We start from the raw sequence: 27,071 nt of genomic DNA, 5'->3' as shown, positions 1-27,071 counted from the left end.
TTAAAAAAAAATACCCATTCACGTAATTCATATATTTTCTCTAATATAAATAAAGAAAGTTAGACTTTAATGCTAAAAACTTCAACGTCAAAATGTCCAAACATTACACAACATTTTTTTTTTCATGTGTGTCTTTAAACCTCTTCTTCGAAAGGTGAGCTAGTGACATCGACCAGGGGAGGGTGTAGTGCAGAAAAATTAGAAAAATGATATTTTCACATTCACTTTTTGACAACTTCTCTCACAATCTTTTAGTTCTTGAAAGTGCATTTTATTTTTTATTTTTTTGAATTTCCATGTTGATTCAGGGAAACAGAAAAGTTTCAAAGAAATGCTTCTTTGAAAGAAAGCAAAAGGATTACATGAATTCATTCTCCTAACTATATGTTTATTAAAGAGTTAATAAGTGCAAATCCTGGTTATACAATTTGAACATAAGTAGTCCAATGTAAGAAAATTTGGTCAAGGAGCATGTGGACCTATTAGGTTCATGAGTATAGGATACAATATAATTTTTTTAGTATTTGAACTTCCATTAACTTCATTGTTATATTTGAATTGATTTGATGCAAAAAGTTTACTAAGGAACGCCCTTACAGGGCTTTACAATAACTTAGCTAAAAATTGCTTTACAATGCCGATGGGTCGATAGGCCGACCGAGGCTCCCTACGGGACCCAAACCAAACCTGTTCGATCAAAGGGCGAGGTTTCCCGAAAGTCCCGTTCGAACAGCACGGTCCCAAGCGGTCAAATGAAACCTCGATAGGGTATAAGTGACACGCGCTGTCAAAACGAACACCCCTACAGGGCTTTACAATAACTTAGCTAAATAGCTTTTCAATGTCGATGGGCCGATGGGCCGATAGGCCGACCGAGGCTCCCTACGGGACCCGAACCAAGCCTGTTCGATCAAGAGGTGAGCTTTCTCGAAAGCCCCGTTCAAACAGCATCAACCCAAGCGGTCAAACGAAACCCCGATAGGGTATAAGTGACACGCACTGTCAAAAGGAATGCCCCTACAAGGCTTTACAATAACTTAGCTAAAAATTGCTTTCCAATGCCGATCGACCGACCGAAGCAGTCAAACGAAACCCCGATAGGGTATAAGTGACACGCGTTGTCAAAAGGAACGCCCTTATAGGGCTTTACAATAACTAAGCTAAAAATAGCTTTTCAATGATGGCCGACCGACCGAGGCTCCTTATGGGACTCGAACCTAGCTTGTTCGATCAAAGGGTGAGCTTTCTCGAAAGTCCCATTTGAACAGCACCGACCCAAGCGGTCAAACGAAAGCCCGATAGGGTATAAATGACACGTGCTGTCAAAACGAATGCCCCTACGCGAGCTGATTAAAAAATAAATAACCAAAGTCAGGCAAACAAGTAAGCTGATCGTCATCAACAAAGAATCCTATCATTTCACTGTGCCTCGGTCGGGCTTTTTGATAAACCATTTTCGCTTCATCTCTAACATTGCCCAAGGCTTGGGGGACTTGTGTACAGTATGGCCTACCGCCAGACCATCGGTCAGGCGGACCAAGGACCATCAGTCAGGCGGACCAAGGACCATCGGTCAGGCGGATCCTCATTTATGAAGACAACCGACAGGATGCACGACCCATCGGTCGGGCGGCCACACCAAAACCTGGATCAATAATCAGATTTAAAACACAATTGGGCCATGATTAAGAAACCCTAATCACAGGCCCAAACCAAAAACTATAAATAGAAGCCCAAGGTAAGTTGGTAAGCATCTCCAACTCGCATTTCATTACAGCATTTACTACTACCTACCGATCGGTCTTAAACTGACTTAAGGATTGGAGCCTTTTAGACAGGTACCCCGATCGCCCGACCAGCCGAACAGGAGGAGAGAAGACATTGAGCAAGAGAAAGAACTGTATAAGCTCGCTAAGGAGGACGTCAGAAAAGAGGAGAAAAAAGGTAATTTAAGTATTGATTGTAGGTGCTTGGTCCCTACACCCGAAACATGTTTGTAGTTATTAACTCTTAAGTAAGCACATAATACTAACAGTGAATTAAATAAAGGAATATGAAAGCCTAAACCTTTCACTGACTGAGTTCTCTAACTTTTGCACTGATGGATTGTGTTTCCGTTTACCAATCATTTCAAGGAAAAGTAATGAAGTTAGATATACACACTTCATGCAAACACCAAAAACACAATGCGATCAGAAAACATGTTCTCTATACTCAATGTTATAATGTGATATAAGAAGAATCCACAAAAAGGCAAAAAACTAATAAAATAAGATAATAAAAATAAAACCCTAACAAAAATACGAAGACAGAAAATTAACCTTAACCTCAATTTCAAACAAAAACCTATCTTCGTCTTTACCTTTTACAAAAAATAAAATCACAACCAATACACAAAATAAAATTATACTTTGCCACCACACACCTTTCCAACAAGCGACCCCGATTAGATTCCACCACAAACATGACAACCACCAACTCACGCCACTACAAACACCACAAAAATCCCTCCTTTCCGCACCAATAGATACAAAGGCGGTCCCGTCGGAGCTTTCGTCCAATGGGATAACCCACACACTTGCAACGACTAAATGCTTCGAAGAAGAATAGGGATATGAAGAAGAAGACAGGTTTTTAGAACAACACGAGGTTAAATATAAAGAAATATGGTTAAAGACAACAACGAAGGTGCCCAGTTCAACAAGGTGCTCTCACTCACATTTTGCCTTTCTACCTACTGCTTTCTTTCAAAGTATCATTTCTTTCAAACCCCTTCTGTCTCCCTTGCCAACGTGGAATATAAAAAATATTGAAAATAAAATACATATTAAGTTGTCTCGTCACGTCATATTGTAAGAGAATTTGTTAAAAAGTGGATGTTATAGTATCATTTTCCAAAGAATTAATGTTGAAGATTAAGTTGTACAACAAGGGTATTTTACTCCTTTTGCTATTCTTATGGGGACTAGAAGTCTAAATTCTCTTACCCCCGAGTATCTTAACCCAAAGGAAGACTTTGGGCTAAATGTATTTAACACCCCAAACTTACTAGTAACCCAGCTACCAATGACTCAATCAAATACCTGCAAAATGATCTTAATTTATAATTGATAATGGCAAGTGAGTAACGTATAATATAGTTTAGATCATGTTCATATAAGTAATATTACTAAAAGAGTTATTTTATTTTTACTATTGAGCAAGATGAAAATTTTGCAAATTACATTAAGAAATCTAGTCCATCAAAAGGGAATAATGAACTACCTTTATATATTTCATTTTTAATCATGATCTAGCTCAATACAAAAGAAAGTTGTCAATTCGTATTATTAATCAATTTTAATAAAAAAAAATATAGCTATTTATTGGAAATATTTTGTATAATTAATTTTTTCCAATAAATCATACAAAAATAATTATTTATTAACATGCATTTTACACATTTATAAATTGGTTTCAATATTTAAATAAATGTGTGTAATAAGAACTAACATAGACAATATGTTGCACACTAATTAACTCATGAATGAGTAAATAACACAGAAGTTTACACGGACATTAAGGTAAGTTTCTTAACTTTTAGAAAAACTACCAAATACACATCAATATAAGTAATTGTGTTACACTAACACAAAATTAACACTTCTTTAACTGTTATTGCAAGTTATAGAATTTCAATAAATCCTCGTATAATTTTTTCACTAGGTCATCTATTCCCATGCTGAAATGTTCCACCTGCACAATATATAGCAATACTTGATGTAAGAGCTAATTTATAAATGTTATTTTTACATGAGATTATGCAGGAAATTTTTTCCATAAGCATTTAAAAAAAGAAGAAGAAGAAATGAAGAGTTTTTCCAAATAATCAAATTAGCTTATATGTGGGATAATTTTGTAAAAACACTTATATATTTTTTTCTTAAATTCATGTTTAAGATAATTTTAGTTTGAAGAGAAACTCATTTTTTGACTTGTTTCTTTAGAAATATACCTATTATTAACCTTTTCGAAATTTACACTACTAAAAATTTCATATTTCCTGTCAATTTTGTTTTGAATTTATTTTTTTGTAGAAAATACTTATAAATTTTATTATGAAAAAAAATTGCAGAAAATTACTGCCAATTTTTTTGCAAAATATTTTGTATAAAACACTTTTCACAACAAATTTTGTAGAAAATACTTGCGAATTCTATAATTTTGTAGAAAATAATTACCCACGAAGGAATTACCTGTCAAATAAAATTCTTAGAAAAAATAGCAAGAAAAAGTTTTTTCTTGTAAATTTTTTTAACAAATTTACAAGAAAATTTTCATGTAATATGAGAATTTTTAGTAGTGTTATTTTTCACTTCATACATATATTAACTTTAATTTATGAAAGATATTTAGTGAAATATTTATGGAGAATTTTCCTCTAAACAAATCCTAGTTAATGATATTTTTCCTTTTACATGGATGATATTTGATATTACCTTGCAAATGACAGAAATGTTTAGAGCAGAACTTCCAAATGGCAGAACACTGCTGCAAACTATGGAGACATGGTGAGATTCAAGCTTCGAAAATAGGTTTGTTACAATGTGTTCTCGTCTGTCACAAATAACTCTGATTCTTACATCTTTACCTGAAACACTTGCATCAACTTTGGGAAAATTTTCTGAAATATTAACATTGGATCTGTTGTTTTTGCAGCACTTTACAGATTCTGTCTTACTCTTTTGTTCTTGCAAATCTTTTACACGATTCTGTAAATGTTTCACATAATCGATGGTTTTGCCAATGATAGATATCTTGTCCAACTGCACATATACAAATATTTTACTTTTAAGCTACCATACCAACCGAGCATAATGTTTCACATAATTTGAATACTTGATTTACTTAATTGTCAATAAAAGAATATTTTGATTCCTTTTTTATTGTATAATTAACTTTATTCTTCCTTACTTTTTTTATTGTCCTTTTCCTCATAGTATATTATTAATTCTACTTATGTAAACTCGTCTTGCCTATCATATCAGATTGACTTCTTGTTTTTGTTTGACTCCTTTTCTACCATTGCTCTGAATTTATTAAATACCACAAAAATCTCATATTTTTCTATCAAAAAACACACCCTTATTTTCCATGAAAAATCATTCCCAAAAGAAATGAAATATCTTTTACCACTAAATGATTCAAGGGTAACTAGTCAACAGGTCAGTATGAATTGTTACTTTGCACGATACTCGAAACTTTTCCTACACATTCTTCGCGAAACTTATTTTGGAATTCTATACTCGGTAATCCATGCAACATCTTTACCTCATGCTCTACATAAAGTTTCAAGTATGTTTTTTGAATGATCTTCAAATCCAAGTTGTACATACGATTTTTCTTTATTTCAATTTGGGGATCAACCATTCGAGCTTATATTTAAAGTACAATAATACTTGGTCTTTCATGAGTGTTGAGTAATCTTTCTCTATGAGTTGTTTTATGCTCAACATATACTCTTGAGATCAAGTACATTGCACACATATCAAATTTGTCCAACTCAACCATCCTTTTGCAAGTACAAAATTGTGTCTCGACCGTTTGCTACAGCCTTTGAAGCATCTCCAAATGACACATATCTTGATCCAACCTTTGATAGGTCTTTAAATAGATGCTCGTCTCTACACATATGATTGCTTGTGTGCGTGTTAAGATACTACATTGAGTTGATATACACTCGAGTTTTCCATATGGTTGTGATTGATACCCAAACTTTGTGTCATCATCAATAAAGCTTCTTTGGCTTCAATATCTTCTATGAGTAAATTGGTTGTATCTTCCTTTCTATTCTCGGCTCGACACCCTTTAGCATAATGATCAACCTTACCACAACGTAACATTTATCCTAGTTACACTCCTTTGCATAGTGATCATATTTATGACAGTTGTAGCACTCAACATTTGAATGGCTCAGTGGTTGACATCCTCTCCACTGACCTCTTACTCTTCCATACCAATTTTGCTGACTTGATTTGTTCTTTCTTCTTAGTGAATTCATCTTGACCACGACCTCTACATCCACGACTATTTTTTCTACCTTCTCAACCTCTTCCTTTACCTTGAGTTTTGTTAGTATAAAACACTTTATCTTCTTTAATTTCTTGTTCCATTACTACCATTTCATCTTTATCTTTTTCTTTCACTATTGGTGTGCCTCACGAGAACCAACAAGCTATTCTACCCTGAGTGTTGATAGACCTTTGACTCTTCAATTTCACATACGACATTCTTAAAGTCATCAGTCACCGACGTAGAGCATATCTCCATTTCAACTAAGTTGATTAAACGTAGTTTCAACACGTGTAATGTACTCGAAAACTCCTTCTAACTCCTTTATCTTCATACTCTTTAACTCACCATGAAGTGTTTGAAGTCATACTAGTTTCACTTGGTCATCTCCCTTGTACACCTTTAGCAAAATATCTCATGTTCCTTTTGAAGTTTCAGTGCTTGATATCTTCTTAGAGTCAGACTCATCAAAAACTTAATGTAACATGTACTAGACTACCTTATACTTCATACGTGTTGCTTTTAATGTATTATTTTTTACTACCGTAAGACCCACAATACTTTTTGGTTTGATGAAACCATCTTCAACCACTTTCCATATCCTGGAAACTGAGAAGAGCCTTCATTTGGAGGCTCTAGTTGTCATAATTGATTACATGTTGGCCATCTCACTTAATCTTTTCAAACATTTTAACACTCAAGCTCTCAATTTTGATGCCAATTTGTAAACAAGTCTTTTCTATTTTCTTATTTTGTCAAAAGTACAATGCTATATTTGTAGGCTGAAATTTGTTCTACAATAATTTGAAGACTTAAAATTCTCTTAATTTTTATTAATAGCTTATAAATGTCCAATTTATTAGTTGATTTGAGATATGTTTTTTACACTATAAATGCATGAATTTGATATATACTTGACTAAATCAAACCCTCTTAGCTTAAAAATACGAAAATGTGGTAGCTTAAAAATCAAACCCTCAGTAGGTTTTTCAAAGGAGAGAGAGAGAGGCTCATAAGGTGACATTCATCTTTTGTTTTGTATATATCACTTATATTATATGAATTGAGATAATCCAATCAAATATTTTTTCTTGTTGAAAAAAAATAAAAATAATATAATTTGAAGGAATAAAAGTGACCTTTTTCAAACCAGGAACCATGGTTGAAAGTTCTACGAACATAGTGCTGAGTTTCTCTCTCCTCTTCTTCTCTGCCATTATGTGCTGTTGCGCCTGAAAATTGCTTCTTCTCTTCTCAGTTTTTGCATGGAACGATTCATCAGCAACATTTGAAACCACAGTGGAGTCTGCAAAAGAGAAAATGCAGGATGAAAATACTTGCTTCTTCTCCGAACTAGAATTCGCATGTTGTGTGTTTGTTTCCAAACACGAACCAGTGCCCATGTTGTTGTTGTCGTTGTTGATAGCAGAATCCGAATCATGAGGCACTGAACTCTCTCCCTTCATCAATTCTTCCTCAAGAGATATCATCATGTCGTGTTCATTGAACACATGAAACTCATCATCACCCATTTCCTGCAAAAAGGAGAATCATTTTCGTAAGAACCAAATGATATAATAACATAGGATGTTTGGTTGCGTGATTGTAATGCAGTGAATGTTGTATATTACTTACCAAATTAGAAAACCATTTTTCCCATGATTCATCCATGGTTTATGCCAATTATAATTTGATTTTGTTTGAACTATTTATGGTTAAAAAAGAGAAAAGCTGCAACCAGGTGCTGATGTGCTAGTGCTACAATAAGTGGCCACCGCAACACAACACCATACATGTGGATAATATGGAATGGTTGTACGATGATAATTAAAAATTAGATTCCAATGACGTATACTACACATCTTTATTGTACAAAATCTTAAAAAGAGTATTGGATTATATGTAATAATAAAATATTATTTTTTAAGTAATAAAAAGTTAAAATGTGAATAAAAAATAATTAAAATGTAATTTCGTAAAAGTCTTGAATTAAAATAAATATTATAAAAAAATTAAAAAATATGTAAATTTATATATATATATATATATATATATATATATATATATATATAAATGAGTAATAACCTCAACTTTACAAATCAGGTTTGTAATGTTTACTTTAAAGTCTACTTTATTAACATAGTATCAGAACGATGAGTTAAAGTTTATTATAACAAGATTTATTGTTCGTTCAATCTATTATGTAATTTTATATTGAAAGATTTATTGTTTATTAGGTCTATCGAGATCTTACATTGACTAAAGATAAAACGAGTTTACCATCAATGTGACTCTAATAATATATATTAGGTTAAAATACATTTTTTGTTCCAATTTTCGTTCAATTTTTTTATTTTAGTCCTAATTTTGTTTTTCATTCAAATAGGTTTCCATTTCGTCGATTTTGTTCAATTTGGTTCTTTTTTACTAACGTCATTTAAATAACTAACGATAATAATACGTGACAGTCAATGTTCATTACGGTTAATTATTTAAACGGCATTATCAAAAAAAGATCAAATTGAATAAAATTGACAAAAATTTAAATTTATTTAAAAGAAACAAAAATTATGACTAAAATAATAAAATTGAACGAAAATTAGGATGGGTTTAGGTTATATAAAATATCACTTTAATAGCTTTCTCCGTTCTCTTTCGTATAATTATTCTTCATTTAAAATGTGACGACTTTATTCATCAAACACCTGCAAAAGTCTTAAAAAATAATAATATTGTTAATATAATTATTTTTTGTTATTATGATTGAAAATATACTCTTTCTTCTTTTCTTTGAGGTTATTGTGATGTTAGGCTCGATGTGGATCGGATTAATAGAGCTAATGTTGTGATAGATAAAATGCTGACCTGATTGATGATTATTAAAATAGACTCTGAAAAAAAAAATTACATTTTTGAGTGTTACTGACTAATCGATTTCAAGAGCTATCAAATTCCGGTGGTTTAGCAGATGTGAGAAGAACTCGTACAAATTCACTTTCTCATTTTTCTGGAAAGCATTGAATCCAATGGAATTAGTTACTCGTCTTTCTATCTCTCTGAACAGTACAACAGTGAAAACAAACACATATTTATCATGTGAAAAAGTGAATGATGATGAAAAAATATTAATTAATCTCATGTTTAAATAAATAGTTGTATTGCTTCTAAAAAATTGAATATATTGAATTTATTTTATTTTAAAATTTAAGTTTTAAATATTTTATTGGATATATAAATAATCTTAATAATATTAACTAGAAAATTTATATTAAAACTAACTTAAAATCTTTAACTTATACTAGCATACATACAGGCGTTACTGTGTGTATGCATTTTTTAAATATATGTGATATTATATTAGTAGGTGATGATAACGTAATGTTATTAAGTTATAATATATAAAATAATATATAATGTAAGAATTAAAAATAAAGTGAAATATATCAGAAAAGATGAGAGAATAACTGTTGATAAATAGAGAAAAAAAGAAGAGCAGAGATAAACGATTTTATAAAAAAGTTTATAAAAGTAACAGTCAATTTTTAAAAATTTTATAAAAAATTATATTTTAAAGGGTAAAATTGGTATTTTGAAATGTATACACAAAAGAGGGAATCCTTTTTATATATTGTTATAGATAAAAAAAAACTAATTGACTTAATTAAAAGTTATAAATAAAAATGACAATGGGACAAGATAAGAACGAGTTTTGCTATCTCATATTATCCTCATTTCTATACTAAAATTCAATGGGTATAAAATTTTTCTCCTATCCCCAATCTCTCTAGATAACATGTATACATCCATATCAATATTTGTACCTTTATCTGTCTTCTTATTATTTCAAAATCAAGATATATTAGTTGTTGATAAATAACATATTATTATAACAAAATTAATTATATAAACTTTGTGAGATTACGATTTACTTTTAGGATGCTATTGGAGAGAAAGGTACAAGATTCACAATTTATTACTTAGTGTAAGGGCCACTTACATTTCTGCCTTTATTTTAAAGGGTTGCCCCAAATCAGTTGGGCCTAGGGCTGGCCCATAGGGAGCCAAAGACCCTAATCTGTCCTAACCCCACTCATTCATCTCATTCGCAGAAAAACAGCTTTCCCTTACTTCCTCTTTGAGCAGCTGCAGACCTCTGCTAGGGTTTGGACCTCCGCCATCTTCAAGCTAGTTCAGTTTCGTTCTCTAAGTCACGTAAGTTGATTCACTAACCGTACCTCCTTTGTTTTTAGCCCTATTATCATGATTCTAGCTAAGGTTCACATTGGTAACCCATATTGAATTTGTTCTACCATTTTTCCAGTTCATGAGTCTGCTCTAGGAGCTGTCATGCTCATTCGCTTAAGTGTCGAAGTAGTCTGTTGGCATTTTCCAGGTAAGGGAAGTTAGGGTTTCTCACTTTCGAGTCATATATGTTTGTTGTACCTCTGTTTCTGTGTTTAAAATGCTTGGGTGCTATTGTGATGGCTTGTAATGTTGCTAAATGTCGTTGAGATCCTTGAATGTGGCTGTTGCACGAGGGAACAGTGGTGAGCGCTGGTCTTTTCGCCTAAGCGAGCATGTCTCGCCTAGGCGAGAGTAATAGAGGCTCGCCCAGGTCTTTTGCGCGAGTTGTCGCTCAGGCGACCAATCTTCATTTTGAGCGAGGGAATGTCTCACTCAAGCGAGGAGGTCTCGCCTAAGCGAGAAAGTGCAGAAGGCCAATGTTCCTATTTGTCGAGCTCTCGCCTAGGCGAAAGGAGCTCGCCTGAGCGAGAATCCCTCTCGCTTGAGTGAGACCTTTCTGCCTAAGCGAGGAGCTGGGCCAGGAGTGTGCTTGCTTTATTGTTTCTTTGTTCTTAAATGTTGGCCATATGTTTGTATTGATTATACTTTTAAAGCATGAATTGGGTGATTATGTATGAGTGAGATGGTTTATGGTCTGTGATGGATGAGTTTAACATGAATTGAGCATGTTGCATGTATGGAATGATTCGTGGGCTAAAAATGATGAGTTTGGTATGGTTTTGGTATGGAATATGAATGAAAGTTGGTTATAAATGTTGGCATGAGATTTGTATGCGTAACAATTACATACTTGGATGGTGAAATATGATTTGTGTGTGGTTAGGGCGTAATTCCATGATAGTTTCATGGTGGTGCCTCATTGGTTAGGGCGTAATTCCACAATAGTTTCGTGGTGGTGCCTCATTGGTTAGGGCGTAATTCCACTAGTCTCTAGGTGAGACCTCATGGTGGTACCTCAGTTGGTCAGGATGTAATTCCATGACCCCTATTAGTGGGAGTTGATGGTGGTGCCCCATTTATATAATTTAGTAAGGATTCAAGGTAAGGATTGCATCCTGACACTCTAAAGAGTCAGTTAGTCTCACATAGAGCGTACTGACTCGAGTGGTGAGAGTAGCAGGAGGCCTGAAACCCTTTAAGGACTAACCTTGTGTGTGGGGGAAAGAAACATTGTAACAATTAGCTCGGTAGAGCAGCTCGGCAGAGCAGGGAAGTTCACCACAAGTACAAGCATTCGCTGAATCTGACTAATTATATGTATTCGGATGAGTCGTGTCGTGACTCTTAGTGCATTGTTTAAAAGTCGTAACATGATTGGTTGACATGTGCATCTTGGACTAATTATAACGTTATGTGTGTGGTTTTCTCTCTTTGCGATGATCATCAACTTATCGATGTGAGCAGATACGAGAAATACTTGTGATCAACAGGGAAATGGTGACTCCACTACATAGTCTGGCTGGGCTGGATTTTGTTTATTTGGGCTTTCTTTTAGGGCTACGATACGACCCATGTATTTACTTGTCTTTTCAATCTCAATTGATTTACTGTTGAACTTTGTACCATGTCTTGTTTTGGCATCATGACGCGTGTTCGTTGGATATGATACGGTAAGGAGTAGTGTTTATACTCAGGACCTTGTCTCTGTATTATTTGTGTAACATGTCATTTAATTAAGGTATTTATTTAAATGGAGTGTTACACTCAGCTCCTTAATTCATATTATATTTGTATTAAAGTGTTTCTTGCTTAATATTTTTATTCTTAAAAATTTAATTACTAACAGTGAAATATTTAATAAGATTATATTTAAAATATTAATAAGCATTACATTCTTAACTGATTTTGTTTGAAAATAATAAATATTTAATGATATATTTAAAATATTCAATATTTCAAAACATTTTCGCTTCTTCGTAAGAAAAATCTTTGCTTCAACTAAGACAAAAGAAATTTGCCCAGAACAGAGATATCCAAAATGTAAAATACGTCATTTTCTCATCTCTCAATTATCGTGCCGAATAAAAGTCAAAACTATTTATATATTCTGTTCAAATTTGAAAGAAATATGTGTATAAGTAAGGATTAAAACTTAACATAAAAAAAAAACTAATCCAAATATTATAATCATTAAGGTTACTTATCTATATGTATATAAAGAATAAGAAATTTATAAAAAATATTATATATGTTGATTTTTTTTTTATTTGCAATTTTATCTCAGATTATTTTTATGAAAAAACAACAATACGAGAATAGTTGAGTGATCAAGATTTGGGTAATTGACTATTCTTTAGTAAAGATTTTCCTTTATTTCTTTTGGACGGTTTGACGAGGAAAGATGTTGTTGGTATAAAATTTTATATTTAGATAGTTTATCTAGAGTTTTGTACAGTTTTATAACTGTTAAAGGAGGATTTTAATTAATAGGCATCTTTTTAGTGTAATCATGGAATAAAAACTATCTTTTAATATTGTAAGATATAGTTCTTTCCTTTATTATATAAAAACTCTATGTAAAACTTGATATGCACAAAAATAAAATACTTTTTAGTGTTTTTAGTGTAGTTGTGGATTGTATATTGAATCATGTTAAATTTTCATGCTTTATTACATATAACTTGCAATAAAATACGTATTAAATATGTCAGAGATCAGACTTATATTTGCTATTTAAGCAATCCTAATGAATGAGTGTCCTAGAGAGAATCTTATCATCACAAAACATTTTTACACCTTCCGATGAGTTATATATGTGATTTTTTAATTTTTTTTAATTTTTTTTTTGTGCAGAAAAATTTGTTGTCACGTGTTGGGTTTTTGGTGTGACACATGACATTATCAGTTGATGATGTTAGTAACTTTTTTCTGAAAAATACAATTGAAACTTTTTTAAAAACAGTACCCAAATTGTCGTAAATTTACAATTATCATTACTACGTCTGACTTAAACCATACGAGAAAAGCAAAAAGCGCCGGACGTAAAAGATCTTCTTTTGTGTTAGTGTTGAGACACTTTTTCAAAAGTTATGATACAATTGAAACTTTTTAAAAAATAGTACCCGAATTGACACACTCCTAAAAAAGTGGGATCAATAATTAAAACCAAAAGTTAATATGCATTATTTTTAACATTTTGTAATAAAAAGGAGAGTTAACTTCTGACAATGAAATGAGTTTTTTCTAAAAAAAAAAGTTGAAACAATTATAATTGCTAATAATTTATGAATGTCGGAAACAGCTGGTGGTGATTGTGGTTGGTGATGCGTAGGGTGTCATGGCTGCTAGATGAGAGACACAAAAACTATATGTTGATGTTGAAGGATCTTGAGTATACATAATTTTTCATGTTGATATCTAAGTTTAACAGCGAGATGACACCGATGACACCTTTTAACACTTTTAATGTAAATTTAAATTTATTAAGGTGAATAATCGGTTCAATATAATAAGTATTAGTATATTTTGTTTTTAGTATAATAAAGAAAAAAATTATAGTTTTAATATTAAAAAATGAGTTAAATATGTTTTTGGTCTCTCAAGTTTCAGTGAATTTTACAATTAGTCCCTCTTCAAAATTTTATACCAAATTAGTCTTTTATCTTTAGAAATACGTGAATTTAGTTCTTTTTATCAATTTTTATTAAGTTTATTTGACATTTTAAACGCATTTTATGATGATATTTAAGTTAATATTGAAGCGAAAATGTGTCAAACAATATAAACTTAACAAAATTTGGTTAAAATGACTAAATTCACGTATTTTTAAAGATAAAGAACTAAATTGGTATAAAATTTCGAAGAGCGACTAATTTCAAATTTCATTGAAACTTGAGGGACAAAAACATATTTAACAAAAAAATTAATTCCATGAATTTCGTTTGAATTCAGGAAATTGATCGCATGGTTGATCATTGGTAATTAGGCTTAATATTAAGTTTTAAATTTTAAATAAATGTTTTAATTGAATTTTTATTAAATTGTTTAAGTATAATATTCAAAATTGCTATATTTTTAAACTTAATTTTTTTGGTTTATTGAGTAACATAAATATTATTTTGTCCCATTATCTTACTTTCTTGTCTTCACGAGCTAAGAAATGTAAGGTTTCGTATTAATTGTAAAAACAATAGAGATTGAACTTCAAAATATGAATGATATATATCTAAAACCCTAGATTTGTCAAAATCAAATATAAAGTGGATCCAAGCAAACCTGGTTCACAAAATACCTAGCTCTTTTCCCTACCATTCTAGCCTCTTTACATTCATGTAACCTCCTTTTGTGACTCTCTTGCTTTCTTCAATCTACTTTTACATGACACAACACCACCACCAATTTTTTCACAAAAACATAACACTCACAACATCATTATTTGGCACCTTTCTTTTACCCTTTTCCTTTCTTTGCATCTTCCAAATCATATTATAATCAAACGAGGTGGAAAAAGCTAGCTTGTTTTTTGTCTTTCTTCAAGCTTTTAGGCCATGTTTGGATTTTTTTATGTGTGTTCCTTTCAACCATGTTTGTTATCCCATTAAAATCCACGTGTCGCATAAACACTATAAAAAAAATGTATTTTAGCGACCACTGAATTTGGTCGCTAAATAACATAAATCAGTCGCTAAAGTCATCTGTGACTGAATTAGCGACCAAATTTATGGGGTAACAAAAACCTTGGTGGCAAAAACAATAGCGACCAATTTTTTTTAGTCGCTAAATAGCTACTGAAATATCGGTCGCTATTTAGTCCCTAAAAGTTGGTCACTTTCCTAAGTATAAGAGACCAATTTAGCAACCATAAGTGATATTAAATTCGGTTGCTAGTTTGGTCGCAGAATGTAGGTAGTTAGCGACCAACTATTTCGGTCGCTAAAGTATGATTATTATATTTATGTACACTTTTTTTGTCGCTAAATTGGTGGCAAAGTTATGAGACAAACATCGACTAATTAAATCGATCACTAAAGTATGATTGTTTTAGTGATATACAATTTTTTTGGTCACTGAAATGGTGGCAAAAAGTTTTGTGAACAGGGACTAATATTTGTTGGTCGCTAAATTGGTGGCAAAGTTCGGAGACTAACAGCAACCCATAAAATCGGTCGCTGATTAGCAAAAAAATGAAATTTTTTTTTATATTATTTACAATTTTTACCTGGTTAAAAACAATATTTTTACCTGTTTATGAATGATAAAATTTGATCTAGCTAAGTAATAACAAACTACATTACATAATATAGTAAAGTGTAGTACATACATCACAAGTGGTAAATATATAACATGATCCAAAAGAACAAAACAAAAAAAGTTTGAAAGTGTGCAACATTGAAACACACCAAATAACTAAACATGAAACTAATGATCGTCTGGTCTACTATCACTGATATGGTCTACTCTATCCTCTCCAATATTAGGAGGATCAGTAGGACCTGGCACAACATTCTTCAAATGAATATGTTGCAAAATAAGTTTCATTTGTTCATCTTGTTGGCGTATACGTTCATTTTGTTCATGCATACGTTCACTCTGCTCGGCATGATTGAGTCTCTCTGCATAGTTTGTAAAAATAAGTTAGAAATATGAGCTCGATAGAATTAAATTATTTTAAATCTGGTATTTTTGTTTGAAATTAAATGGATTTGGAATGGTCTAACTCAAATTACAGTAGCCATAAATCTTTTAAAATAATAATTATTCTTTTTAAAATTTGAAAATAATATTGTTTTATTAATAGTCGAAAGAAGAAGAGAGGGAGATGCAAGAGACATGCTATTTTTCTTTCAAAGGTTTCTTTCTGTGATTTGTGAAAGATTAATGGTTTGGGCCAAGGCTAGGGTCTATTTAAATTGCATACATGAAGGAACTCATGAGTTAAACCATAACACGCAAAAAATTATGGTTGTCGTGTCACTAACATCAATTTGCATGTCTTAACATGCGTTATATATATATATATATATATATATATATATATATATATATATATATATATAAAGATGAAAGTAAAGTCCATTATTAGCCATATACATATTATTTACAAAGGAGTTCAAGATATTCCAGAAAAATAAATACAGAGATCAACTTCGATGTAACCAAATACGGTGGACCCACTCTTAAAAGCATCCAAACACTAATTGACGCTTTAACATGGCAGCTAATTTAATACATTCTTGTAGTGCATTAAATTCGAAATTGTCAATACCTATTGTATGAAAAAAAAAATCAATGACGAACTAGCTCGTAACTAATATTATTTTACATGTCAATGTTTAGTGACCCAATTAAATATAAAATTTTATTTTTCAACTAAAAACAACAAAAATTTAGCAACCATTAAATTTTTGGATCTTAATATAACATTTAACCATAAACCCTAACCATAAGTCTTAAAACCGTAACCATTAAATCCCAAACTCTAAACACACTCATCTAATGCAATTTTAAAAATATTGAATTTAGCGACCAACACAATTCGGTCGCTAAATGATGTGTTTGCCATTTAGCAACCACTGCATATCGGTCACAAATTGCTACGTTAAAAACATTATATTCAGCGACCACCAAGTTTTTGGTCGCTAATTACTATGTAATAAATATTTAGCGACCACCACGTTTTTGGTCGCTAATTATAAAATTATACAAATTTAGCGACCACCATACTTTCGGTCACTGATTCATGCATTAAAAATATTTTAGTTAGCGACCAACGACTTTTCAATCGCTAAAACGTATTTAGCGACCACCATGGTATCGGTCGCTAATGAAAAATTTATTCGGTCGCTAATGTGGTTGCTAAAAAGTCTACATTCATTTGTAGAAATATAGCCACCGATTTAGCGACTAAATTGTAGCAACTATATGTTAAGGTCGCTATTTCAGTCGCTGATTAAATTTATGTAAGTACAATAATATTTTGTCGCTATAGTGGTCGCAGATTGCAACAAAAATCATTCAGTGGCTAATTCGGTCGCAGATAGCAACCTATATTTTTCGGTCGCTAATTTCGGTCGCTAAAACATTAAATTCTAGTAGTGAAAAATGACAGGGAATAAAACAAAAGGACACTGGTATTTTAATATCACTCTTTACTTTACTACTATTTGACACTATCCCTCACTACTATTTATTTTCTCTTCCTTCTAAAAATATAAAAGTTAACTTTTGTTAGTACTATTTTACCCTTATACAAGTTGTCAAATGATCGTCAAATGGTGTCAAACAATGGCGGAAGATGGAAGGGGCAGGCGGGGGCCACGAGCCCCCCTCCCCCCAAATTTTTTTTATTTCTTTTTCATTATTTTGTATTTTTTTTAAATGATATAAATTTTCAAAATTTTAAAAATTATTTTTATTTTTTTAAAATTAAATAATATTATATTCAAAATTAATAAAAATTAAATTAAGTATTTTTTTATTTATTTTATAAAATACAATAATAAATAATTAAATATAAAATTAATTATATACATAAACAAAATTATTAAGATATTTTTTATTTTTTCTCTCATTGTCTTTTGAAATTTTCATATGTTGTATTCTTCTTTCATGTTTATTTATTTTCTTTTGTTACTAAAAAAAGAGACATAAACTTAGTATTAATATCCTCATTTTTTCATATTTTTTTATTATTAAATAAATAAATAAGGTAACTTTCTCTTGTCACACTTGATAGTGAACTATTTATTTAACATTTAGCATTATTTTTTATCTCATGACCTTTTTGTATATTCATTTTTTTAATATAGAAGAAGAAACAATTACTGTGATTTTTCATAGTCGATTTTTAATTGTAACTTGATTATTATAGTTTTTTTAGTAATTATTCTCTCAATTTTTTATTAGATTATGATAAATTATTTTTTAGTCTTAAACTTATTTTTTAAATATGTATATTAATGAAAAACAAAAGAATAAATTTATTTTTTAAAATTGATAGAGAAACTACTGGTGAAGATGAAAACATGATAATATGGTTATTTATCGCATAACAATGAAATGAAAGTTTGTGAATATTTTTTGAATCAAATGCATGTTAATAAAATGGAAGATGAATATTTTGTAGATAATATGGTTATTTACATCGAAAAAAGTTAACTGAAAAATTTAATTATAATTCAATTACCATGAGTTCAAAAATATGAAAAAATGATAGACATTCCTTTAGATATGTGTAATTTCTTTGATAATTATAAATGTACTAGATTATGTATTTAATTTTATTGAATTAGTCACAATAATATTAAATATATAAATTTTGAGTATATTATTTTGGCTCTCCCAAATATTTTGGTGAAGATCCGCCATCGGTGTCAAACAACATTTTTTCAAAACAAAATAGTCTATTTATCTAAGAAGGAATTAGTATGATAATATAACACCTTTTTCTTTCTTTTACATTGAAATTTGAAATATAGAGTTCACTATAATAGGAATTAATTAATGCCCATGTTTGTTTTGTCAAAAGGGTCAAAAGTAGAATAAACTATATAAGTTTAAACCGTTTTTTATTGTTGTTAGAAGTGTGAAATACTACAATTTTTTAGATTATTATTTATTATAAAAAAAAAATCAATCCGCTTTTAGTAGAATATATATTTTCTTTTCTAGTCATATCTTTTTTTATTTACTTGAATATGAAATTTTATTTAAGATATACAAACTTGATTTTCACTCGAACCAAGGAAAATCTGCTTATATATAATTCAAATTAATATATGTAAAGATTGTATAATTATAATTTGATTAAACTAAAATATATTGTTAAGGAAAATAACAAGGTGTTGCTTCATAATTAATTGCGTAAAAAAAATCAAATTAATTATCAGGATTTCAAAAGTGAAACTTATATAAAATAAATTTCTTTGCCAAAAATTGTATTTTACTTAAACGAAATCATGAATACAACAATACATTGTGGATCAGATGAAATAGAATATTATATATCAATTTCAATTTGAAAATGATGTCTCATAGAGTAGCAAACCTCTATAAAGTCAGAATATATAGAGACAAATGTTGTTTTCAATGGTGAGGACATGGTTGGGTCTTCATCATTCAATTTCATGACCCACTCCTTTTCTTTTCTTATTTTTTTTCTTTTAGGAACTTACATGTGTTTAATCTTGAATGTCTTTTTTTTTTCTTTTTCTTTTCATTTTCCTAAAAATTTGGTGTATTAACTTTCTAATCATTCACTAAAACAAAAAGTGTCTATAATGTATGTTATTTTTAGCTTTTGACGTCTGCAAAAATACCGACGTAATATATGGTGACGTTAAAATTAACGTCCGAAAAAAAAAATGATCTTAGCTAACGTCGGAAATAGGGTGTCCGACATCCCTTTATGTCGGTTCGATTCGCACCCGACGTTCAGTGGCGCAAAAGAGAAACAGTGACGTTTCACGGTGCTGTTGTGACTTATAAAAGGCGGGACGTCAGGTCTGTAATTACTCGACGTCGAGTGACGTCGTGATGTCGGATGCTCTATTAACATACGTTATGTTTGCGTGACGTTGGGCGCGTGGAGAACAGACGTTACGGGACGTCGGGGCTTACATAGACAGACGTCAAAATTGACATTTTATTTACAAAAATGCCACCGATCATTTTTGACGTTTGTATTCCCTTTAGCATACATTAACTGGGTGACGTTATAGGAACTTTTTATTAGTGACTCTACTAAAAAGATATTTCATCATCCCAAACTATAATTTCAGTGAGAAACAATGTTACATACTTTATTCATATATTTACCAATTATAATATATGGTTTCTCAAGTATATTATATATATATATATATATATATATATATATATATATATATATATATATATATATATATATATATATATATATATATATATATATAACTTTTCAATCGAAAAGTTAAAAAAAGCTACTATAGAATGCTCTCAAAAGTTAATCACACTAAACAAAATATGTACTAAAAAAAATCCAAATGTAGAGTTCTTTTCTTTTTCATTTAAGCAATTATGTGAAGTGGAATAAATTTAAGTAAACGTTTATAAAACAGATTGATTTGAAAAAAAAAGTATTTTTTTATTTTTAATTTTATTTTAATAATATTATATTATTTATTTTATTGTAGAATTTAAATACATAAATATTATTAAAAAGATAACGACAGAACTGGTTATATCTTAATATATAAAGCATATATAATTTGTAATTAATTCATCATGTTGAAAACATATCGTAAATCTTTGCTTTTTTACGGAAAAGGTATTTTTTTTCTTTAAATTTGTCGTCTTTTTCTTCAATGATTATGCGTTTCGATTTTTTAACTTTTTTTTTTTTTTTACTTTCCTTTTTGTTTCTTTCTGGTATATAAATATTGACGGACCTACGTGTATGAGATAATAAGTGCATCTTCTGATTTTTATTTTTTTTTAAATTATTATCAAATATCTGACAAAAATTATGTTTTTAACCCTCATTTTATATATTTGTTTCTTCTAATTTTGTCTTTACTAATTTTGAATTAACACTCGAATAATTTTTAATTGTTTCATTGACTTAGATCTTAGATTTGCCACCATATCCAAACACATAGAAAGGGTGAATTTATTGAAGCATTTTAACTTGCAATATACAAGACGAAAACTATCAATTCAAATATTAATTGTAAAGTAAACAAAAATAATCTTATATTCCATAAAAGTGAATGTTCGTGAAGATGGCCAAAACCATAACTATCATGAACAGCAGTACTATTTCTTTCTTTAGGAGCTTCAATGTTTGACAAAAATGGAAAAGACAATTCATCAGTATCGTGTTGTAGTTGCAGATTATGCATTAATTAATATTTGTTTTGTGGCCCATTATTAATATTGAGGGTTACAGCAGTTGGACAAATCCTGAGTCAACTGTCGTCGTGAATTTAGGGTTCATCTGCAACATAGGGCAATCATGCTCCATGCACAACAATATATTACTATTTTAATGTTCCACGTGATAAGCAGGTAAGTGGAGTATTACTCTAAATTTCATATTGGTTAGAAATCAGAAAGTGGAGTATTATATAAAAATAAAGACTCATTGTCTTAAGTTTTGGATTGAGAATGATGTCAATGTTTTATGTGGTTGGACTTAGATCTCATTAGTGTTGTGTTTTCCCAGTGAAATTCTTTTTGTAAACCTAAGAAGAGGTATTAGAGCCGGCTGAAGGAGAAGTGTACCAATGTGGTTGAAGAGACTCACCCTTGAGGGAAAGATCGTTAAGAATCCAAGTGTGAATCTAAGTTTCACATGACTAAGTGGTATCAATGTCTTATGTGGTTGGACTCACGTCTCATTCCCTAGTGAAACTCCCTCTGTACACCTAAGAGATACTAACCAACCAGTGTTCTCTTCCAAAGATGAAAAATTACTGTCTTCGATAAATTCTTCTCCAGCAGAGTTCATGTCAAAATCACTTAGAACATGCCAGTTTTGCCATGACTCATCATCCATTTGGTCCATCAACATGCAAAATGGCCGTAGTGCAGTTTATATATGGTTATGCTATTGATGGGAGATGCCCAAACTGAGCGATGTGGGACTCTTTTCAATGCCATTATTGGTCATTGATTGATAGCGTTTGATTAGAGTCAAGTATTGGTATTTTGAGAAAGACCATATATATGTGGCTAGGGATGATAAAAATATCCGCGCTCGCAGATATCCGCGGATAAAATTCACAGTGGATAGTTATTAGCCACGGATATTTATTATTCGCAGGTAGTGGGTATTATAATACCTGCTTATAAACGGGTCGGGTACGGGTATTATACTATCCGTACCCGCGGGTACTCGTTACCCGCGAAAAATTAAAATTAAAATTTAATTTATATTTTATTAAGTTAAATTTATTTAAAATTAAAATTAACAGTATATTTTATTATGTCAAATTTAATTATAATTAAAATTTAATTTAATTTATATTTTATTTTTATAATTTTATATTAAAAAATTTATAAAATATATATTTTTTAAAATAATTACGGGTATCGGGTATCCACGAATACCCGCGGGTTTTAAAAATATTTGCGAATATTTTTTAAGCGGATACCCGCCGGGTAGCGGGCGGGTTTTTTTTTTTGCGGGTCGGGTTGCGGGTAGACACTATTCGTGCCTGACCCGACCCGTTACCATCCCTATATGTGGCTGAGGCTAAAGACACGACCCTCTCACTTTTCTGCTACAATGGCATTGCAATTTCATTTTGTAATTGTGCTGTAAATCAACGTAATTAAGAACAGTAATTATTTTCGTATGCAAGGTTGATCAGCCACTTTCCAAACATCAATCGTCCCAAGCTCCTCGTTCTATTAATTTTCCTTTGGATCGATCAATACTTGCATGGATAATCATAAATATAAACATTTAACATTTTTCAAGAACAATTTACTTAATAGAGATCATTATGACGACTTCTTCATTGCATTAGCTCATTTAAAATGCTAAACCATCAAAATTTGAACCTTTATATACCAAATCCAATGACAAATAAAAAAAATTCAAAATGAATTTTCATCATGAATTTGGAACCACAATTTTAAACCACACTTTATGCATATTCATGTAATTTTCATATGCGTAAGAAACCCAAATTTCAAAATCATACATAAATAGAGTATGGGTCGACTATGATACCAACGGAAGGAAATTACTAAGAAATAATAATTGTGCCTAAACACATGCTTTTACCCAAATGCATAGCACAATCATATATTAATCTTTATTGAACTCATAATTGAATTCATCATGAAAAATATGCAAAAGTGTACTTGAGTTTGTCATTGAGAATGATATGGATGATAAGATTAACCGTGTGTATGTGATTTTCCAAATGTGGAGGGCTTTAGGTATCGCTTTTGTTTTCATTGGATGAAGGGAAAACAAAAACTCTAATGTTACGAGATTGACAAGTATACCAAATCGCACAAGTAATAAAGTGAAAAATTCAAGTATCGTTTTCCAAAAAGTGACACTTGCAATTCATAACTCAAATTAGACAACAAATTTCACAAAAACAAAAATAAACCTTTTTTTTGTGTTTTTATAAAACACATGGTATGCAACAACATTGATAAAAGGATTAAATTTTGTGATTCAATTCAATGTTATTATATTTTGGTTAAAATACCTTTTTGGTCCTAATTTTCGTCAAATTTGTTCAATTGGGTCTTTTTTTGCTAACAATGTTAAAATCATTAATGGCCATGAACAATGATTGCCACGTGTCACTTCGTGTTTTTTTTTATTTTTTTATTTTTTACTTTTTTTAAAGGTCCACGTGTCAACCCAGTAGCGTATCACGTGTCAAAGTCAATGTTCTATATCCAATTTAGTCCATATATTTATTATTTTTGTTCAATTTAGTCCCAATTTTGTTTAAAATTGACCAATTTTGTTCCTATCGAATATGTGACCAAATTTAATTTTTATATCAAAGTTATAATGATGTGAATTTTAATATATTATATAAAAATATTTAATAAAAAATGTGAATTTTAATATAAAAATTAAATTTGGTTTCAATTTGGAGAGAGACTAAATTGATTCATGTTAACAAAAATTTGGACTAAATTGAACAAAAATAACAAATATAGGGACCAAATTGAATATATAACATTGACTTTGACACGTGACACGCTACTGGGTTGACACGTGGACATTTAAAAAAATTTTAAAAAATAAAATAAAATAAAATAAATTAAAAAAAAAATTAAAAAAACCACGAAGTGACACGTGGCAGTCACTGTTTATAGCCGTTAATGATTTAAATGGTGTTAGCAAAAAAGGACCCAATTGAACAAAATTGACGAAAATTGAGACCTATTTGAACGTACAACCAAAACTATGACTTATCTGACAAAAGTTGACGAAAATTGGGACCAAAAATATATTTTAACCTTATATTTTTTACATTCTTTTATTACAAAGTGAGATGATAAAAGTGGATCAAAATTTGGCCCTTAGACAATTTAATTGGTTGAAATACATAAAAAAATATATATATCTGAAATCTAATTTACTATTTTTAGTACAAAATGCTCTAATCATTTAAACTTCGAAATCTTTTTCACAACAATCTTGTTCAACTTAGTAAAGTTAAACACTTATTTTGGTCCCAACACAACAACATGTTCATTTATAATAATATAAACCTTTTACTATTTTAATTACGGCTTTACAACATAATTACAAAATGAAATCGCAATGCCACTTGTAGCAGAAAAGTGAGAGGGTCGTGTCTTTAGCCTCAGCCACATATATATCGTCTTTCTCAAACTACCAATACTTTACTCTAATCAAACACTATATCAATCAATGACCAATAATGGCACCGAAAGGAGTCCCACATCGCTCAGTTTGGGCTTCTCCCCTCAACAGCATAACCATATATAAACTGCACTACAGCCATGTTCCAGGTTTGATGGACAAAATGGATGATGAGTCATGGCAAAGATGGGTTTCAATTTTGGTACGTAACATATGAAATATGGTATATAACCTAATACACAACCTTAGTTCCTAAAAATTGTTCTCTTTTGTTGTTTTTGCAGGAGGAAAGTGATTGGCATATTCTAAGTGATTTTGACATGAACTCTGTTGGAGAAGAATTTAACGGAGACAGTTCAATGGTTCCTGCAGAAGAGTCATGCAAAAAAAGCAATTTTTCATCTTTGGAAGAGAACATGCCAAGTCTCACACAACATGCTTCTCCTCAGAAACCAAAGTCTTGTGTTCTGTCGTTTGAGGATTCCACTTCAAAGAAAACAACATGCAAACATGTTGGTGACAACTCAAAGCAGCAGACAGAAGAAAAAAGCAGAAAACCCCTCAAGAGGGAAAGAAACTCTTCTCAGACACTTGATCACATAATGGCTGAGAGAAAAAGGAGAGAGAATATCACCAAAATGTTCATCGCTCTTTCTGCCCTTATTCCTGGCTTGAAAAAGGTTATCAGATCATTCACTTTTTATCTATTTTCACAGAGTTCAGATTCTCTACCGAGTCTTTTTATGTTATTTTCTATTGAACATTAAAAATACAGTATGCTAATACTTTAAAAGATCTTTTTGAAAACATAGTAGATGAACAGTACAGAAAAATCCAGCAAATGATATAGATTGTTCAATAGGTGCAAAGATGATTTTGCTTTGCATGAATGTTCAATTTTTCTGAACATGTGTGTAGACGGACAAGGTTTCTGTTCTTACCAAGGCTATAGAATACGTGAAGTGTCTTGAGCAGCGTGTGAAAGATTTGGAGAAAGAGAAAGAGAAGAGGAAGATAGAATCAGAAGGGTGCATGAAAGTGAGGAAAAGCAACATGGTTGGTTATGAGTTTTCATATGAAGGTGGTGATGATGATGATAAAGCAACGAAGAAATGTTGGAAGGTTGAAGCAAGAGTAGCAGGAAAAGATGTGCTGATCAGAGTAACGTGTGAGATGAAAAGGAACATTGTGCAGAATGTAATGGCGAAGCTTCAAGCTCATAATCTTTCTGTTGTTTGCAGCAATGTTTTGCCTTTTGGGAATTCTGCTCTCACCATTACCAGCATTGCTGAGGTATGCATTCTCTTCGTATGATCACACACGTTATGAATATACCAGTTTCGTTGTTTCGACATTAAAGAAAGCATATATGTGTCAGTAGTGTTTTTGTTTTATCTTCATACATGCATCTCATTATTTTGGCATGCCTAGTTTTGCTTTCAAGTTTCAGTTTCATGTGATTTCAGTTTCATCTGAATATCGGGTTAAATATGTTGTTAGTCTCTAATTTTCAGTGAAAATTAGAAAGGAAAAATGATTTTTTATTACTAAATTTTGACAATTTTCTCTTACAATCTTATGTGGCATATTTTAAGTGGTTTTCCATTTTTTCTATTTTCTCCTTCTCAATATTTCAAAATCACTTAAAAAATGACATATCATATTGTAAGAGAAAGTTGTCAAAATTTAGTAGTCAAAATATCATTATCCAATTAGAAATGGAAAATGATTTTTAGGGTTTAGGGTTTACTTCGAAACTTTGAACTAATTTAGTCTCCAAACTTTATAAATGTGTGTATTTAGTCCTTTTAATCACATTTTTTTAAGTTTATTTGACATTTCAAACGTGTTTCATGGTACTATTTGAATTGTTTACATCGTTTAACTCATTTTCACTTCAATATTAGTTGAGAAACGCGTTTAAAACGTCAAACATGCTTAACAAAATTTGATTAAAATGACTAAATTCATCCAGCTTTTAAAGATGAGAGACTAAATTGGTCCAAAATTTCGAAGATCAACTAATTTTAATTTTAAATAAAAATTAAGAGATAAAAAATATATTTAATCGTTAATTATTTTAAGATATTTGCTAAGAATAATTACAATCACGTGATGTCTTCTTGCCAACACTTACATGTTACGATATATAGAATAAATTAGTATGTTGTTTGTAAGAATAAGAATATTTATTTACCTAGTTATTATCTTTGTCACCTTTACATGCTTATCACATGGAACATTAAAATAATAATATAGTGTTATGCATGGACCATGATGTAAATAAATGATTGTCTCATGTTGCAGATGAACCCTAAAGTCACCATGAAAGTGGACAACTTAGTGAAAACGTTGACAGAAGATTTGTCCAAGTGCTGTAACCTGCAATAATAAATAATGAGCCAAACTTAAAAATGCATTATCA

At 30.7% G+C, this 27,071-nt stretch overlaps 2 protein-coding genes across 2 annotated transcripts; one reads left to right on the top strand and one right to left on the bottom strand.

The window, feature by feature from the left end:
* Positions 1–3,606: 3,606 nt before the first annotated feature.
* Positions 3,607–7,722, bottom strand: LOC114166929 (transcription factor bHLH18-like). Its single transcript, XM_085667751.1, has 4 exons — positions 7,687–7,722; positions 7,191–7,586; positions 4,479–4,805; positions 3,607–3,735 (listed from the first exon to the last, which is right to left on the bottom strand). The coding sequence occupies exons 1-4, from the start codon at positions 7,720–7,722 to the stop codon at positions 3,655–3,657; spliced, it is 840 nt and encodes a 279-aa protein (XP_085523877.1). The 3' UTR covers positions 3,607–3,654.
* A 16,925-nt stretch (positions 7,723–24,647) lies between these two features.
* LOC114166535 (transcription factor bHLH18-like) lies at positions 24,648–27,071 on the top strand. Its single transcript, XM_028051284.2, has 4 exons — positions 24,648–24,848; positions 24,931–25,326; positions 25,565–25,939; positions 26,954–27,071. Exons 1-4 carry the CDS (start codon positions 24,705–24,707, stop codon positions 27,035–27,037), a joined length of 999 nt encoding a protein of 332 aa, XP_027907085.1. The 5' UTR covers positions 24,648–24,704; the 3' UTR covers positions 27,038–27,071.

This window comes from Vigna unguiculata, chromosome 10 (assembly GCF_037176805.1).
Source record: "Vigna unguiculata cultivar grain cowpea cultivar isolate G323 ecotype 2 chromosome 10, ASM3717680v1, whole genome shotgun sequence".
Lineage (NCBI taxonomy): Eukaryota > Viridiplantae > Streptophyta > Magnoliopsida > Fabales > Fabaceae > Vigna > Vigna unguiculata.
This window is presented reverse-complemented; position numbering and strand designations above follow the sequence as displayed.

Bases quoted from the DNA above. Each gene is read 5' to 3' on its own strand.
- LOC114166929 (XM_085667751.1), bottom strand. From the start codon at position 7,722: ATGGATGAATCATGGGAAAAATGGTTTTCTAATTTG. The intron at 4,806-7,190 runs GTCACTTTTATT...GTATATGTGCAG, and splicing joins TGGTTCCTGGTTTGAAAAAG to TTGGACAAGATATCTATCAT. The intron at 3,736-4,478 runs GTAATATCAAAT...TATATTGTGCAG, and splicing joins ACATTTCTGTCATTTGCAAG to GTGGAACATTTCAGCATGGG.
- LOC114166535 (XM_028051284.2), top strand. From the start codon at position 24,705: ATGGCACCGAAAGGAGTCCCACATCGCTCAGTTTGGGCTTCTCCCCTC. The intron at 24,849-24,930 runs GTACGTAACATA...TTGTTTTTGCAG, and splicing joins AAAGATGGGTTTCAATTTTG to GAGGAAAGTGATTGGCATAT. The intron at 25,327-25,564 runs GTTATCAGATCA...ACATGTGTGTAG, and splicing joins TTATTCCTGGCTTGAAAAAG to ACGGACAAGGTTTCTGTTCT.